The 16,355-nt window shown below is 43.4% G+C and overlaps 1 protein-coding gene across 10 annotated transcripts in view; it reads left to right on the top strand.

The window, feature by feature from the left end:
- slc5a6a (solute carrier family 5 member 6a) overlaps positions 1-16,355 on the top strand; it is a 64,861-nt gene that overhangs the window by 13,652 nt on the left and 34,854 nt on the right. For all 10 annotated transcript variants that reach the window (XM_072593650.1, XM_072593660.1, XM_072593640.1 and 7 more), the window contains exons 3-7: positions 4,035-4,100; positions 7,643-7,694; positions 14,155-14,222; positions 15,525-15,679; positions 16,061-16,201. In XM_072593650.1, the coding sequence (XP_072449751.1) occupies positions 4,035-4,100; positions 7,643-7,694; positions 14,155-14,222; positions 15,525-15,679; positions 16,061-16,201 (482 nt within the window). The remainder of the gene's footprint in view (positions 1-4,034; positions 4,101-7,642; positions 7,695-14,154; positions 14,223-15,524; positions 15,680-16,060; positions 16,202-16,355) is intronic.

Raw genomic sequence — 16,355 nt, 5'->3', positions numbered from 1 at the left:
TCCTAAACATTACAGATGTCTGTCTTCAATCAATTCAATTCATTCAATATCACAAAACGGTTGAAGACACTGCATTCTGCAAAATTTATGGGCTGAACCAACATCCTGTAATAGTACTGAAAACCAGAGCACTAGATTTAGCTGTACCCTGAGCCAAGCTGTTCCAAAACTGACGTCAGCTTGGCTGTGAAAATTGTCCAGGTACATTCTGGCCATTAAAAACAGAGCAAATCCAACCCAATGAATTATTGCCATATCAGCTTGCCGTCAATCTCGGCAAGTGATCAAAGGTCTTGTTGACAGAATAACCTGAAACCTAGTTTGAGTTCTGCCAGGGCCACTCAGTTCCTGAACTCCACACACATGGTCCCAAGATGAACAGTAGAGCTGAACACAACAGGTGAGATGAAAATGGCTAACTTTGACAAAGTGTGGCATCAAGAATCCCGAGCAAGACTGGAGTTGATGGGAATCTAATGAAATCCCCTCAATATTGGAGTATACTTAGCACAAAGAAAGATGATTGTGGTTTATTTTAATAAAACCAAGAGTTGTGGATCCTGGAAATCTGGAGCAAAAACAGAAATTGCTGGAGAAACTCTGCAGGTCTGGCAATATCTGTGTAGAGAAAACACAGTCATTGTTTTGGGTCTAGTGATCAGAACTGAAGATGATTGTGGTTTGTGGTCTAAGTACATTATTGCTGGGGATCTTCAGGATAGTGTCCTACAGCCAACTATCTTCCAAATGTTTTATCAGTGTTCTTCCCGCTTATGATCTTAAGATGGTGAAAATGTTTGCTTAGGTTCGGACAACGTTCAGAACCATTTGTGATTCCTCCAGTATTGAAGCAGTCATATTCAAATGTGACAAGGCCTAGACAGTATCCAGGCTTGGGCTGACAAGTGCCAAGTAACATTTGTACTATGCAAATACAAGCAATAACCATCTTCAACAAGAGAGAATCTGACCATCACCCCTTAATGTTCAATTGCATTGCCATAACTGAATGTCTTGCCGGTCAGTATCCTGGAGGTCTCCATTGACCAAAAACTGAACTGAGTTAGCTATATAAATATGGAGGTTACAATAGCAACTCGATGGCAAGGTATTCTGCAGTGAGAAACTCCCCTCCAATCCCCACTTGTCTGGATGGTGCACTCCAACAGCACTCAAGTCATCACTATCCAGGACAAAGTATTTGATCAACATCATCTCCTCCATCAATGGGCAGTGGCAGTAGTGTGCACCATCGACAAGAAACACTGCAAGGCTCCACCAGCAGCATCTCCCAAATGTGTGACCTCTAAACCTTAGGAGGTCAAGGGTAGCTGATGGCATGATCTCCTGCATCCTTCCAAGCCACACAACATCTGGATTCAAAGCATTAAAGCTAATGATTCAGTGTTGCTGGCTTAGAATCCTGGAACTCCCTTCTCAACTGTACTGTGGGTGTACATACACGTTGAGGAGTGCAACAATTCAAGAGGGGCCTCACCCCAACCACCTCCAGTGAACTTAAGGAGGTGCAATAAATGCTAACCAAGCCACCAAATTCCTTACTCCATGAACGGATGCAGAGAATTAAGCTCTGTTGGATTATCAGAAATTGCCATCTGGTTTGCTCAGCTTGTTTAGATGAGAAATTACTGTATTAGCAACAAAATAGGAGCAGGAGTAGGCCATTCAGCCCTTCTAGCCCACTCTGCCATTCAACATGATAATGGCTGATCATCCAACTCAGTACCCTATAGCTGCTTTCCTACACACACTTTTTATCCCTTTAGCCCTAAGAACTATACCTAACACCATGAAAACATTAAATGTTTTGGCCTCATCTTCTTTCTGTTGCAGAGCATTCCACACGTTTGCCACTCTCTGAAGTAATTTCTCTTCATCGCAGTTTTAAATGGCCGATCCTGTATCTTTAGAATGCGGTGCCTTATCTGATCCCAAGGTCAACAGGAACATAGTTCCTGCATTTAACCTGTCAAGTCCTGTTAACATGTTTTAGGTTTCTCTGAGGATTCCCCCCCACTCCCCACCAAAATAATCTTCTAAACTCCAGTGAATTTCCAACCTGGCTAATTACCACCGCATTTGTTGATTCTTGATCATCACTGAAGTGATGGAACGTGTCATCAACCATACCATCAAGCAGCAATAACCTGCTTAGTGGTGCCCAGTTTGGGTAGTGCCATGGTTACTCAGCCCCTGACCTCATTACACCTTGGTTCATCAGAACTGAATTCCAGAGGTGAGGTGAGAGTGACGACCCTTGAAATGAAGGCCGCATTTGACTGTGTGTGGCATCAAGGAGCACTTGCAAAACTGGAGTCGATAGGTATTGGAGAAGACTCTCCTGTTTGCAGTCATATCTTGCACAGGGCAAGATGGTTGTGGTTGTTGGAGGTCAGTTACCCCTGCTCCAGGACATCTCTGCAGGAGTTCCTCAGGATAGTGTCCAAGGTCCAACCATCTTCAGCTGCTTCATCAGTGACCTTTCTTCCGTCGTAAAGCCAGAAGTGGGGAGGTTTGCCAATGATTGCATAACGTTCAGCACCATTTGCAACTCCTGGACTCACCACATGAATCTAGTGGCTACAAGATCGGGTCAGAGGCTAGCAATACTGCGGCAAGTAACTCAGCTCATGACTTCCCAAAGTCTGTCCACCATCGACAAGGCTTAAGTCAGGAGTTAGGATGAGGAGGAGCTGGTGTTGAACTGGGGTGGACAAAGTTAAAAATCACACAATACCAGATTATCGTCCAACAAAGTTATTTGGAAACACTAGCTTTCGCAGCAGTGCTCCTTCATCTGGTAGCAGTGAAGGAGCAGCACTCTAAAGGCTAGTGCTTCCAAATAAACCTGTTGGACTGTAACCTGGTATGGTGTGATTTTTAACTAAGTCAGGAGTGTGATGGAATATCCCCCACTTGCCTGGAGGGTGCAGCTCCAATAATACTCAAGAAATATGACACCATTCATGAGAAAGCATCCCGTTTGATTGGCATCACATCCAGAAGCATCCACACTCTCTGCCATAATGCTCAGTAGCAGCAGTGTGTACTATTTACAAGATGCACTGCAGAAATTCACCAAAGATCTTCAACAGCACCTTCCCAAACCATGACCACTCAATCTAGAAGTACAAGGGCAACGGATACATAGGAACATCATCACCTTCAAGTCACTCACCACCCTGACTTGGAAATATATCACCTTTACTGTTCTTTCACTGTCACTGGGTCAAAATCCTGGAGTCCCTTCCCAAAGGGCATCGTGTCGATCCACAGCTGGTGGACTGCAGTGGTTCAGGGTGGTAGCTCACCACCATCTTCTCAAGGGCATCTAGGGATGGGCAATAAATGCTGGCTCAGCCAATGACACTCATGTCCCATGAGTGAATAAAAGAAATTGTCTTAACAAATTCAATTTCCCTTCATACATCAGTCCTGTCATTCAATCTCGTAAAGCTCTGTTACACTCCCTCCATAGCCAGAACATCCTTCCTTAGAAAAGGACCAAAACCACATCCAGTACTCTGGATATGCTGTCACCAAGACCTTGTATAATTGCAGCAATCAATCCCTGCTCCTGTACACCTCACCCAAACTCAACAACGTGTGACTCCAGGTACAAAACAAACTGGTTGACCCTAAACTGCCTTCTGGAATGGCTCAGCAAAGCACTGCATTGAATAGCAATAAGTTGTGACATTGTCAACAATGCCCACATCCAGTCAAATAAAGGGCAATGGGAGCAGCCCCATCTCATCCAGAGACCTCATGCAGTGCAGCAGTTTCTCAGTATTACCCTGAATGTCTCAGTCTGGATGGTGTGCTCAGGTCCCTGAAGTGTGACTTTTATGTAGAGACGTCTGACCCGGGCCACACTCAGTAAGGTGACTAGAATTCAGGAGATGGATTTGTACCCTCTGTCTCCAGATTCTGGTTCTACGACCACTTAGATTGTTTTGGGTCCAATTGTCTGTAACTCGAATCCTAATGTGGAGTTTGTGTTTCTTTTCCAGTACCTTGAACTGCGGTTTAACAAGGCAACGCGATTGTGTGGGACACTGACCTTCATTTTCCAGATGGTGAGTCTGATCTCCACCAGATAGTTAATAACCCTAGAACAATGCTTCCTTTAAATCAAATTCCTTGTGTGTGACCTGTTTATTTCGACCAAAGGATCTTAAGTTTTATTGCACATGGTATCCTAAAAGGGACCTGTGTAATAGCTTGCTAGTGGCTCTGTGGTCATGCAACCTGCATCTTGCAGGCGATATTGCTTCTCAGATGGAATTTTTCTTTATAACAGTCAGGAATAAAACATAAACTTGCACTATAGCCAAAAAAAACTCTATCACTCTCCTTACTGTTGGGATTTTGCTATCCTGTTCAGTAAATCTGTGTCTTTAACCAACCATGCAATCACTGTTCAGTTTATCTTCAATCTGTAGAGGTTAATTGTTAAGCTAAGTATTCCCTAAATTATGAATAGTTAATGAAAACAGTTCTACGTGCTGCATGTAAAATTTCAGACAGTACAGTCCTTCATGTCTCTGCCAACTCTTTTAAAAGTTATCCAATTCCTCCTTCACCCCCCACCGCCGTGATGACTTCCCTCTGGTTCCTCTGGCAATTGCCTTGAAAGTGTGCTCCATGGTTACTAATGGTCCTGTCAGCTGACTACAGTTGTACAAGTGAATATTGTTCAGTGTAGGTGCTGGATTGGATTTGAGGACTGAAACGTAACCCTTTTCTAGTATGTGACTTACAACCAATAAAGTAATTTTAAAGAGTTGTAACAAGCAACTGCTTTGCATGCAGCAAGCTATCATAAATAGCAACGTAATAATAACCATGTCATTATTTGGTGCTGTGGATGAAGAATTCAATTTTTATTAGGATGCTAAAAGAGCACCCTTGCACCTATTCAGGTAGCATTGAGGCATCTTCTCCACCCATCTGAGAGGGCATTACAGAGTCTTCACTTAATTAGGACTTGAAAATCAGCTTTTCTGACAGAGCAGCATTCCCTCAATACTGTACCTCTGACAGAGCAGCATTCCCTCAATACTGTACCTCTGACAGAGCAGCATTCCTCAATATGGGTTGTATCTCCCTAATCCGACACACTTAGGTCTGGCACCTGAGTGCTCCCAGTATTCCCACAAACCTGGATTCAAGAAGGCACATTTTACAGTGCAGAGGAAAATGTCTGGTCATTTCACTGCTGTTAAGACAGTTTTATGCACAACAAGTCACAGGTGTGAAACAAATGGATTAAACTCTTCTGCTGAAGCTGGTGGTGCAATTTCCCATGATCCAGGAAAGACCTGGTGCCAATGTTGCCAAATTAAGAAGGTACAAACTATCACGTACCTCTGTCAGTGCTGGGCCACACAGAGTGCAGTATTTGCTCATTGCTGCATCTCCAACAATAGACCACTCCCTCACTGCATTAGAAACGTCAGGCTACATTGTATTGTCAAACCTCAAGATGGGCTACATGGCGGAACTTTCACTGCATTGAAAACAAAGGCAACAAAGACCCATTTAACTAAAGACTTGTTATTGTGGCAAAAATAATAGAATTAACTTATGGAAACAAACAGGGGAAAGTAACCCAGTAAATAGCAGTCAGGACCAAGTGTAGCATCAAGGAGCCCTAGCAAAATTGAGTCTGTGGGAATCCGAGAGAAAAAAAGTCTGTTGTTTGATGTCATAGCACAAGCTAAGCTGGCTGTAATTGTTGGAGGTTCATCATCTCAAGTCAGCCATCTAGCTGCAGGACATCTTTGTTAGTGTCAAATCCCAGCCGTTTTCAATTACATCATCAAGGACCTTCCCTCCATCATAAGATCAGAGCTGGGAGTGCTTGCTGATGATTGCGCAATGTTCAGCATCATTCTCAACCCTTCAGATACTGAAGCAGCCCATGTCCATTTGCAGCAAGACCTGGATAACAGTCCAGCAACTAACATTCGCGCCATACAAGTGCCAGGCAATGACAATGTCCAACAAGAGAGAATCTAGCCATTGTGCCTAGATATTTAATGGCATTACCAATGTTGAATCTCCCACTATCAGTATCTTGTGGTCAGCACTGGCCAGAAATTGAACTGGACTAGCCATATAAATATTGTGGCTACAAGAACAAGTCTGAGCTGTGAATTTTGCGTGACAAATTTAACTCTTGACTCTCCAAACCTATCACCACTTACAAAGTCGGTAGTGTGGTGGAATAATCTCCACTTATCTGGATGACAACATTCCAGATCTTGACATCGTTTAGGTACCTGTCCATTATCTCCAACGTTCGCTACCTTCCCCACTGATGCGCAGTGGCAGCATTATGTACTATTACAAGGTGCTCTCCAGTAACTTACCAAGGCACCTTCAACAGCCCCTTCCAAACCTATGACCTGTACCACTTAGAAGGACAAGGTTTGTACTTGCATGGAAACAGCACCAACTCGACATTCCCCTCCAAGCATGGGACTTGACATGGGACTAGTCACTGGGTTAAAATCCAGGAACTCTCTTCCTGTGGGTTGTCCCTGTTTTATGTTTTTTTTAATTTTACTTTTATTTGTTCACAGGATGTGAGCATCACTAACTAGGCCAACATTTATTGCCCATCGTGATTAACACATTTAAAAGTCAACCTCATTGTTGTGGGTCTAGAGTCACATAGACCAGACCAGGCCGGGGTTGGGGGGAGTGGGCTCCTTCCCTAAAGAACATCGATGAACCAGATGGTATTTTACAACATTTGAAGTGGCTACATAGTCGTCATGAGGATTTTTTTTATTTCCAGATTTTTAAAAAAAATCTAATTTTCACCATCTGCCTTGCTGGGATTTGAACATGTCACCAGACCATTAGCTTGGGGATCTGGATTACTAATTTGGTGACATTATTGTAATGACACTGGCAGCTCACTTACATTTTCTCCAAGGCAATTTGAGATGAGCAATAAATGCTGGCCTTGCCAGTGGTGCTAACACACTTCAACAAGTTGAAAACATTATCGTTTTAGAAAGGGTAAGATCCAACTTGGATGACCATTTTGACTTCCTCCTGAGACGTTGACGTCTCAAGATGGCAATGAGAATTCCTACAACATATAACCTCCAGAAGGTGGCTTTGATTATAGTTCCACATGAAAGACTGCCTAGTAAGGTCAGGGTCTCTGTGCTTATGGTTCAACATTGTTACTGGCTGACAATCTCAGGATAACATTGCTAATCTGTGACCTAACTCCATTCACCTGGCCCAAATCCCTTATTACCTTTGTTTAAGAAAATGTTATCTTTCTCAAATTAAAATTAGCAACTGATCTAGTGTCAACTGCTATTGGTGGACGGGAGTTCCAAATCTCTAACACCCTTTGCATGTCAAAGTGCTTTTCTCCTGAATGGGCTGGTCCTTTTTAGACAGTGTTCCCTAGTTTTAGAATCTCCAACCCTGTTGTTATTACACAGCACTTCAATACTATCAGGAAATGTAGGTTCTCCATTCCAGTGGGGTTTCAACTCACTGACTCACAGGTAATAGTACTGACAGTAAGATTGATTTCAAACTGACAGCTGCAGTCATGCTAATAGCAATATTTCTCTTCTAATTGCAGGTGATTTACATGGGTCTAGTGCTGTATACACCTGCGCTGGCACTGAATGCAGGTACGTTAAGATGGGATCACAGCATATGGAAATAATCCAGGCATTTGAAGCTCACCTGTGTGAACACCCTCAGACCTGAGCTGATTCTCCAGCTGCCACCATAATTATATAAAAGAATTAATCAGTAATTTCCACAAGACAGCAACCTCCACAGATGTTTTCTTGAAAAATCTAGATTTGTAAACCCAGATCCGATCATTCACAGCATTGTTGGTTTGCAGTTGTCTCAGATGCTCAAATCTAATGGGTTCCAGTCCACGTAGAGCAGGAGCAGTAAGTGTTCTGTCTGAAAAGGCTGTATGGTTCACTTTGTCACAAGAAATTCTCCTGAGCTTCCCTCTAGTTCTTGTGCCAATTCTCCTAAATTAATTGCTGACCTTCTGCAAGTGAAAGTGGATTCTCCATATTTACTTGATCGTTAAAGCCCACTGAATGTTTCAGATTGTTTGAATTAAATTCTGTGATTCAATTTGAACTCCAAATGTACAAACTTACAAGTTAGGATCAAAAGTAGGTCACTCAGGCCTGTGGCCCTATGTGCTTCCTTCACTGATGAAATTGTGGCTGGTCTGATTTATTCCACATTCTCACCTGCCTTTTAACCCCTTTCTTAACAACAGTCTATCAACCTCTGCCTCAAAAATATTCAAAAACTGTGCTTCCAGCAACTTTTGAGAAGAGCAAAGTTTTTTCCTTATGTCTTTAATGGCGGCACCATCTTTTTAAACAGTAGCTCCAGTTTGAAATTCTCCCACTGTTAGGTTAAAATCCTGGGACTCCCCGCTCTTCATTTTCTCCACCCCCTGAAGGATTCCTAAGGGGCTTGTCTGGGTAAATGTTGAGAGGATGTTTACCTTTATTGAAGAGTCTAGGACCAAAAGGCATCGTCTTAGAATAATGGGGTGCCCATTTAAGACTGAGATGAGGAATTTCTTCTCCCACAGGGTTGTGTGTCTTTGAACTTTTGCTGCAGAGAGCTGTGCAGGCAGAGTTCTTGTGCATATTTAGGGCTGATAGGTTACAGGGAAAGGTACAAGAGTGGGTGTGAGGAATGTTGGATCAGCCATGATCAGACTGAAAGGTGGAGCAGGCTTGAGGGGACGATTCGCCTGCTCCTGTTCCTATTTCTAATGGTCTTAAGGCGTTGTGGGTCTACCCAGGTAAAGTCGCCATCATCCCAGAGGACCAGAGCGCTCTCATTCAAGAGAGATGGCAAGATTAATCTGAGAGTCACCACGTCTCAGGTGAGGGAAGAGGTTGAAAAAGCAGAAGCTTCAGCTCAGTTGGCTGGATATCTGGTTTGCAGGTCTACCTACAGTACATGGACTGTAGTAGTTAAGAAGGCAGTTCACTGCCATCTTCTCAAGGGCAAGTAGGGATAGGCAATAAATGCTGGCCCAAGCAGTGACAGCTACGTCCTACAAGTGAATAAAATTAAAATGGAGGCATCCTTTCTGCATCCACCCTGTCAAGACCCTTTGATATCTTGTATGTTACAATCAAATTATCTCTTACCCTTCTAAACCGCAGTCTGTCCAAAGTTTCCTCATAAAACAATCTGCTATACCAGTTATTAGTCTAATAAACCTTCTCTGAGCTGCTTCCAAAGCATTTACATCCTTATTTAAGGAAGGAGACCTGTATTCTGTACTCCAGACGTAGTCTCCCCAATGTCCTGTAGAGCTGAAGCAAAACCGCCTGCTTTTGTTCTCTTTTGTAATCAGTGAGAACACTGTTAGCTTTCCTGAATACTTGCTGTACCTCTAGACCCAGCCTATTGCAATTCATGCACAAGGGCAGCCAGAACCCTATGCATCTCAACTTTGCTATCTCGCACCATTTAAGTATTATGCTACTGCATTATCTTCCTACCAAAATGGTGAATTTCTTATTTTCCTACATTGTAATCCATTTGGCAGCTCTTTCCCAATTCACTTATATTATTTAAATCTTTTCGTAGCCTCCTTATGTTCTCTCCAGAGTTTACTTTCCTACCTATGCATCATCACCAAATTTGGACTCCATACCTCTGTTCCTTTGTCCAGTTCATAGAGCTGTACATCACAGAAACAGGCCCTTTGATCCAACACGTACATGCCGACTAGATATCCTATATACATCTAGCCCCATTTGTCAGCGCTTGGCCCATTTCCCTCTAAACCATTCTTATTCCTATTCCTTTTAAATGTTATAATTGTACCAGCCTCCACCACTTCCTGTGGCAGCTTACTCAATACATGCACAGCCCTCTGCGTGAAAAGGTTGTTCCTTTGGTCCCTTTTATATCTTTGCCCTTTCACCCTAAGCCCATGCCCTCGACCTTTGGATCCCCCCACCCCAGGGAAAGGATCTTGCCTATTCACCCCATCCATGCCCCTCATGATTTTATAAACCTCTGTACGATCACCCCTCAGTTTCCGCGTTCCACAGCCTATTCAGCTTCTCCCTATAGCTCAAACCCTGCAATGCTGGCAACATCCTTGTAAATCTTTTCTGAACCCTTTCAAGTTTCACAACATCCTCCCTATAGCAGGGTGACCATGACTGCATGCAATACTCCAAAAGTGGCCTAATCAATGTCCTGTACAGTCGCAACTCCCAACTCCTATACTCAATGCACTGACCAATAAAGGTAAGCATACCAAATGCTGCCTTCACTATCCTTTCTACCTGCAACAGTGGGCGGCACGGTGGCACAGTGGTTAGCACTGCTGCCTCACAGCGCCTGAGACCCGGGTTCAATTCCCGCCTCAGGCGACTGACTGTGTGGAGTTTGCACGTTCTCCCTGTGTCTGCGTGGGTTTCCTCCGGGTGCTCCGGTTTCCTCCCACAGTCCAAAGATGTGCAGGCCAGGTGAATTGGCCATGCTAAATTGCCCGTAGTGTTAGGTAAGGGGTAAATGTAGGGGTATGGGTGGGTTGCGCTTCGGCGGGGCGGTGTGGACTTGTTGGGCCGAAGGGCCAGTTTCCACACTGTAAGTTTCCACACTGTAAGTTTCCACACTGTAAGTTTCCACACTGTAAGTAATCTAATCTAATCTAATCTAAACTCCATTTTCACGCAACTATGAACCTGTACTCCAAAGTCTCTTTGTTCAGCAGCACTCCCAGGACCTTAGCACTAAGTGTATGAGTGCTGCCCTGATTTGCCTTTCTAAAATGCAGCACCTCACATTTATTTAAACTTCGTCTGCCATTCTTCAGCCCATTGTCCCATCTAATCAAGGTCCCATTGTACTCTGAGGGAACCTCTTCACTATCCACAACACCTCCATCTGCTAACTTACTCACTCATAATTTCACATCCAAGTTATTAAGTGATGAAAAGCAGTGGATCCAGCACTGATCCTTGCGACACACCGCTGGTCACAGGCCTTCAATCTGAAAAGCAACCCTGCAGCACCATCCTCTGTCTGCTAACTTTGAGCCAGTTCTGTATCCAACTAGCTAGTTCTCCCTCTATTCCATGTGATCTAACCTTGCTAAACAGTCTACCATGAGGAACCTTGTTATACACCTTACTGAAGTCCATACTGATCACACTCACTGCCCTGCCCTCATCAGTCTTCTTTGTTACTTCTTCGAAAGACTCAATCAAGTTAGCGAGAGACAATTTTCCACGTACAACCATGTTAGCAATCCCTAATTAGTCCTTGCCTTTCCAATGACATGTCAATCCTGTCCCTCAAGATTCCTTCCAACAACTTGCCCACTACCGATGTCAGGCTCACCAGTTTATAGTTCCCTGGCTTTTCATTATCACCCTTCTTAAACGGTGGCACCATGTTAGCCAACCTCCGATCTTCCGGCACCTCACCTGTGGCTATCAATGTTAAAATATCTCAGCAAGGGATCCAGCAACCTCTACCCTAGCTTCCCACAGAGATCTAGTGTATACCTGGTCAGATTTATCCACCTCTGTGTTTTAAGTCATCCAGCCTCTCTAATACTGACGTTTTTCAAAATGTCACTATTTATTTCCCTGCGATCTATATCTTCCATGTCCTTCTCCACAGTAAACATTGATGCAAAATACGTCCATTTAGTATCTCTCCCATCTCCTGCGGTTCCACACATAGGCAGCCTTGCTGATCTTTAAGGAGCTCTATTCTCTCCATAGTTACCCTTTTGCCCTTAATGAATCCCTTTGGATTCTCCTTATTTGCCAAAGCTATTTCATTTTTTGATGACCTGATTTCTCTCTGAAGTATACTCCGACTGACTTTTTGCTCTTCTAAGGATGCACTCAGTCTGTGCTGTCTATACCTGACATATGCATCCTTTTTCTTAACCAAACCCTCAACTTCTCTTGTCATCCAGCAAATTATGAACAGTTGAGATCCCTGTGGCACACATTCATTTAATCCTGCCAACCTGAGATAAAAACATGTATGCCTGCTCTCTGCATCCTGTTACCTAACCAATATGCTACTCTCCACTGCACGTACTTTAATTTTCTACAATAATCTTGGATTTAGCAGTAATCTTCTGTAAATCTAAATACAGTATGTGCACTTTATCCCTTTTATGTATAGCACATATTACTTCCTCAAAAAACTCCCAATGGATGGGTTAAGCATTATTTCCCTTTCACACATGTTGGCTGTGCTTGATCATCTTTAAATTATCTAAGCTATAACTTCTTTAATGAAAACACAAAGTGCTTGAGAACCTCAGCAGTTCTGAGACCATCTGCGGAGAGAAAAACATGAGTAAATGTTTTGAGTCCAGTATAACTATCTGGCTCGAAACATGAACTCTGATCTTTCTCCACAGATACTGCCAGCCAAGCCGAGTTTCTTCAGCACTTTATGGTTCTATTTCAGATTTCCAGCATCCACTTTAATAAGCTTCAGATATCTTCCCTATGACACTTGTAATGTTGGCTGGCTCATAGTTTCCTCCTTTCCGTCTTTCTCTCTCTTTTGAATAAAGGAGTTGCATTTGCTACCTTCTCATCAAATGGGAACTTCCTGAATCTAGGCAGTTTTGGAAAATTAAAGCCACCCAATTATCTGCCCTCCAGTTTCTTGTTATTTCCAAACGTATAATAATGAAGTAATTATGATGAGTTTCCGAGTGAATCTGGATTTGTGGTTCAACTGCATTTCCTGCTCTGTGAGGCTTAAATGTAAGATCCTGGGCTATTTAAGGACCTAGTCAAAGCTGCTAAACCACTTAAAAAGGCACTAAATCCACAGCACGTGATCTGTAACTAATCAAAATTATACATGCCCAACGGAAGACCAAAATAATTATATGTTTCAAGTCAGTGCCATGGAAATAAAGCAGGAAGAAATGACCTAAATCATATGACTGGATACTAGAGAAATGAGAATGAGAGATCAGGCCTGAAAAGTTAAAACGCAATCGGCATTTGAGACCACCATGATCTTTGATTCCACGCTACAAGTTAAATCATTGTAACACTTTTTTTTTTGAAGAAAAATACTTAAATGTTGCAGAGAAATGTGTCCAAAGGCTAGGCTGATATCAGCTGCTCATTAACCGAAAGGAATAACTGTCCTTGAAACACAGTGTTGAATCGCCAACACAGTATTCCCCTTTGTGCTGCATTAGCTGTGACTGGAGAAGTGCTAAAGTAATGTTTTGCAAAGCTTGTGGGGAGAAAAGGAAGCGGTGGTGGTGGTTGGCTGTGCTATTTTATTTACTACTTGCTGGGGTTGAACATTAACCCCAAATAAAATTGAGGAAGTTGCCACCAGTAAATCATTTTACCAGCCCCTCTAGCAGTTTTGAATGGTCTTCTCATGATTAGCATACATGTATCACACACAAAATGGAAGGAGAAAGTGGTGGGGTGGGGGTAGTTTGGTGGCAGAGTAGGACTGCTAGTTTGAATGGGTTAGAGCAGGAAGAGGATGGGAGAGCATGTGGGGGTGTGGGAGGGAGACGGGGTTGTGGGCAGAGAGCAGGAGGAAACTTCAGCAGAGGAGAAAACATTTCTTACATTGGTAATGGTAGCGAGGTCACAGTCCCTTGATTTTTGCCATTGTGAGAGTTCTCCTTTTGGCCCACTTGTTAGCTTTCCTCTGGCCTTCTGATGTTTACTGTTGAAATATTTGAGGCTGCATGGCGGCTCAGTAGTTACCACTATTGCATCTCAGCGCCAAGGAAATGGGTTCGATCCCAGCCTCGGGCGACTGTGTGGGGTTTGCACATTCTCCCTGTGTCTGCGTGGGTTTCCTCCGGGTGCTCTGGTTTCCTCCCACAATTCAAAGAAGTGTAGGTTAGGTGAATTGGCCATGCAAAATTGCCCATAGTGAGGGATGTGTAGGTTAGGTGCATTGGTCAGGGGTAAATGTAAAGTAAATGTAGGGGATTGGGTCTGGGTGGGTTACTCTTCAGAGGTTCAATGTGGACTTGTTGGGCCAAAGGGCCTGTTTCCACACTGTAGGGATTCTATTCTATGACATTAAGACTTGTGATTTTGTTTTCAGTGACTGGCTTCGATTTGTGGGGCGCAGTGTTAACCATGGGGTTAGTTTGCACACTGTATACAGCACTGGTGAGTACTCAATTGGTCAGAGAGCTCCAATGTTCCACTCAATGTTGATGGCTTAAAGCAAGTCTTGACTTTAAACAATGCTTTTTGCAACCTCATGCTGTCCCAAAGAGGGAACATACCTTTGAATTGTAGTCACCGCTATATTGTAGGAAACATGGCAAGATTCCACAGACAGCATTGCGATAACACAGCAGAATCTTTTTCAAATACTGTTGATTGAAGAGTAAATATTGGCCCGATGTAGGAATGGGACAAAGTCCCTTCAGGATTTCAATTGGTTCTACTATTCATTTTGATCATAGATGGCTTGTATCATCTTAATTTGCTTCTATGGATCTGTAGCCTCATTGAAACTATTGCTGTTTGTTTTGAAATTTCAGTTTACCCCCACTAGCCCATTGGTGTTGTGGAAGCAGACGTTCCTGACAAAACCATGACGGAGAACGTCCCTGCTTCCTTTCCCAGCACTGCCTCGATATGTTTATCAACTGCTTCAGAGGGTGGGCAGAGGCTCAATTCAACAGCTCAACTAAAAGACACTAGACCTGACAGTGCAGCATTTGCTGAGTATTGTGTTAGCCTCCAGTATGTGGTTATTTCTCTGGAGCGTGCTGTTACACACAGCACAATCCCACACAGAGCAGTTCAATAAAAGTGCAGTAATCTATTTTAGTTCTATCAATTGAGGGATAAATAATGAGCAGCGCATAAGAGCAGGCAGACATCATTCAGCCCCTTAATCCTGTATCTCATATTCAATTAGATCACAGCAAATACCCATCATAACGAGTGTCAGTCAATATTTTCTGCTCAAATCTCTGAAGTGGGGATTTGAATTGATCATCGTCTGACTGAAAGTGAATGAAAGGCACGTCTCACACCCATGTTGGTATTGAGGCTGCACAGTGTGGTACGATGACTTTGGTTAGCACTGCTGCCTCTCAGTATCACGGACCCAGGTTTGATTCCAGCCTCGAGCAACTGTATGTGTGAAGTTTGCACATTCTCCCCATGTCTATGTAGGTTTCCTCCGGGTGTTCCGGTTTCCTCCCACAATCCAAAGAGGTGCAGATTAGGCGAAATGGCCGTGCTAAATTGCACAATGTGTTCAGGGATGTATAGGTTAGGTACGTTAGTCAGGGGTAAATGTAGACTAATAGGGTAGGGGAATCGGTCTGGGTGGATTGCTGTTTGGAGGGTTGCTGCGGACTTGTTGGGTCAAATGGCCTGTTTCCACACTGTCAGGATTGTACGATTCCCTGTTTCATTGCTGTTCACTGCGTGCCTCAATGTTATCCTCAGGGTGGACTGAAGGCTGTAATCTGGACAGATGTGTTTCAGACACTGGTGATGTTTTCTGGGCAGCTGGCTGTCATCATCATAGGAGCAAAGGAGGCTGGAGGCATCGGTGAAGTGTGGCGAATCGCAAAAAACAATGGCAAGATTTCAGGAATTGAGTAAGTGTACCTTTTTGAAGCAAATTTAAAACTTCACAAGTTAATCTAAATGGGAGTGGCTTCATTGAACTACTGTTTGGGTAGGGTGATAACCAGAGGAAACTGATTTAAAGGTTTTAATTAAAAGGTGCGAAGACCAGTTTTGACAAGGCAAATTTTGTAATCTGGAAGCATTGCCTGAAAGAGTAGTGGTAGCAAGTTTGATACAGACTTTCAAAAAGGACTCCGATAAATATTTGAGAAAAAAACATGAATTTGTGGAGCTGCAGAGAAGAGCTGGTGAGCAAGATGAATTGGATAGACTTTTCACACCGAGGAGAGAGATGGTCCAGTGTATAATCTGATTGGTTTGTTTTGCTGAAGTATCCTTTTCCTCTGCAGCCTGAACCCTGACCCCTTTGAGCGTCACACTTTCTGGACTCTGAGCTTTGGCGGTGTGTTCATGATGCTGGCACTTTATGGGGTGAACCAAGCGCAGGTCCAGCGGTACCTCAGCTCACAGACGGAGAAGCAGGCAATATTGTAAGTTATTGAACCAAGACAAGTTGGGCCCCTACTTTGGCCAATTTTGCTATCGTTTAAGGTGACGTTGCTAAACCCGAGAGTGTCCCAAGGATGTCACTAATTAAGGTTGCCATCAAACTGCAGTGTCAATGTAGCTTCACTTCACCTCAGC

The sequence above is a fragment of the Chiloscyllium punctatum genome, chromosome 2 (genome assembly GCF_047496795.1).
Source record: "Chiloscyllium punctatum isolate Juve2018m chromosome 2, sChiPun1.3, whole genome shotgun sequence".
Taxonomy (NCBI): domain Eukaryota; kingdom Metazoa; phylum Chordata; class Chondrichthyes; order Orectolobiformes; family Hemiscylliidae; genus Chiloscyllium; species Chiloscyllium punctatum.
The sequence above is the reverse complement of the archived record's forward strand: the minus strand, read 5'-3'. Positions and strand labels throughout refer to the sequence as shown.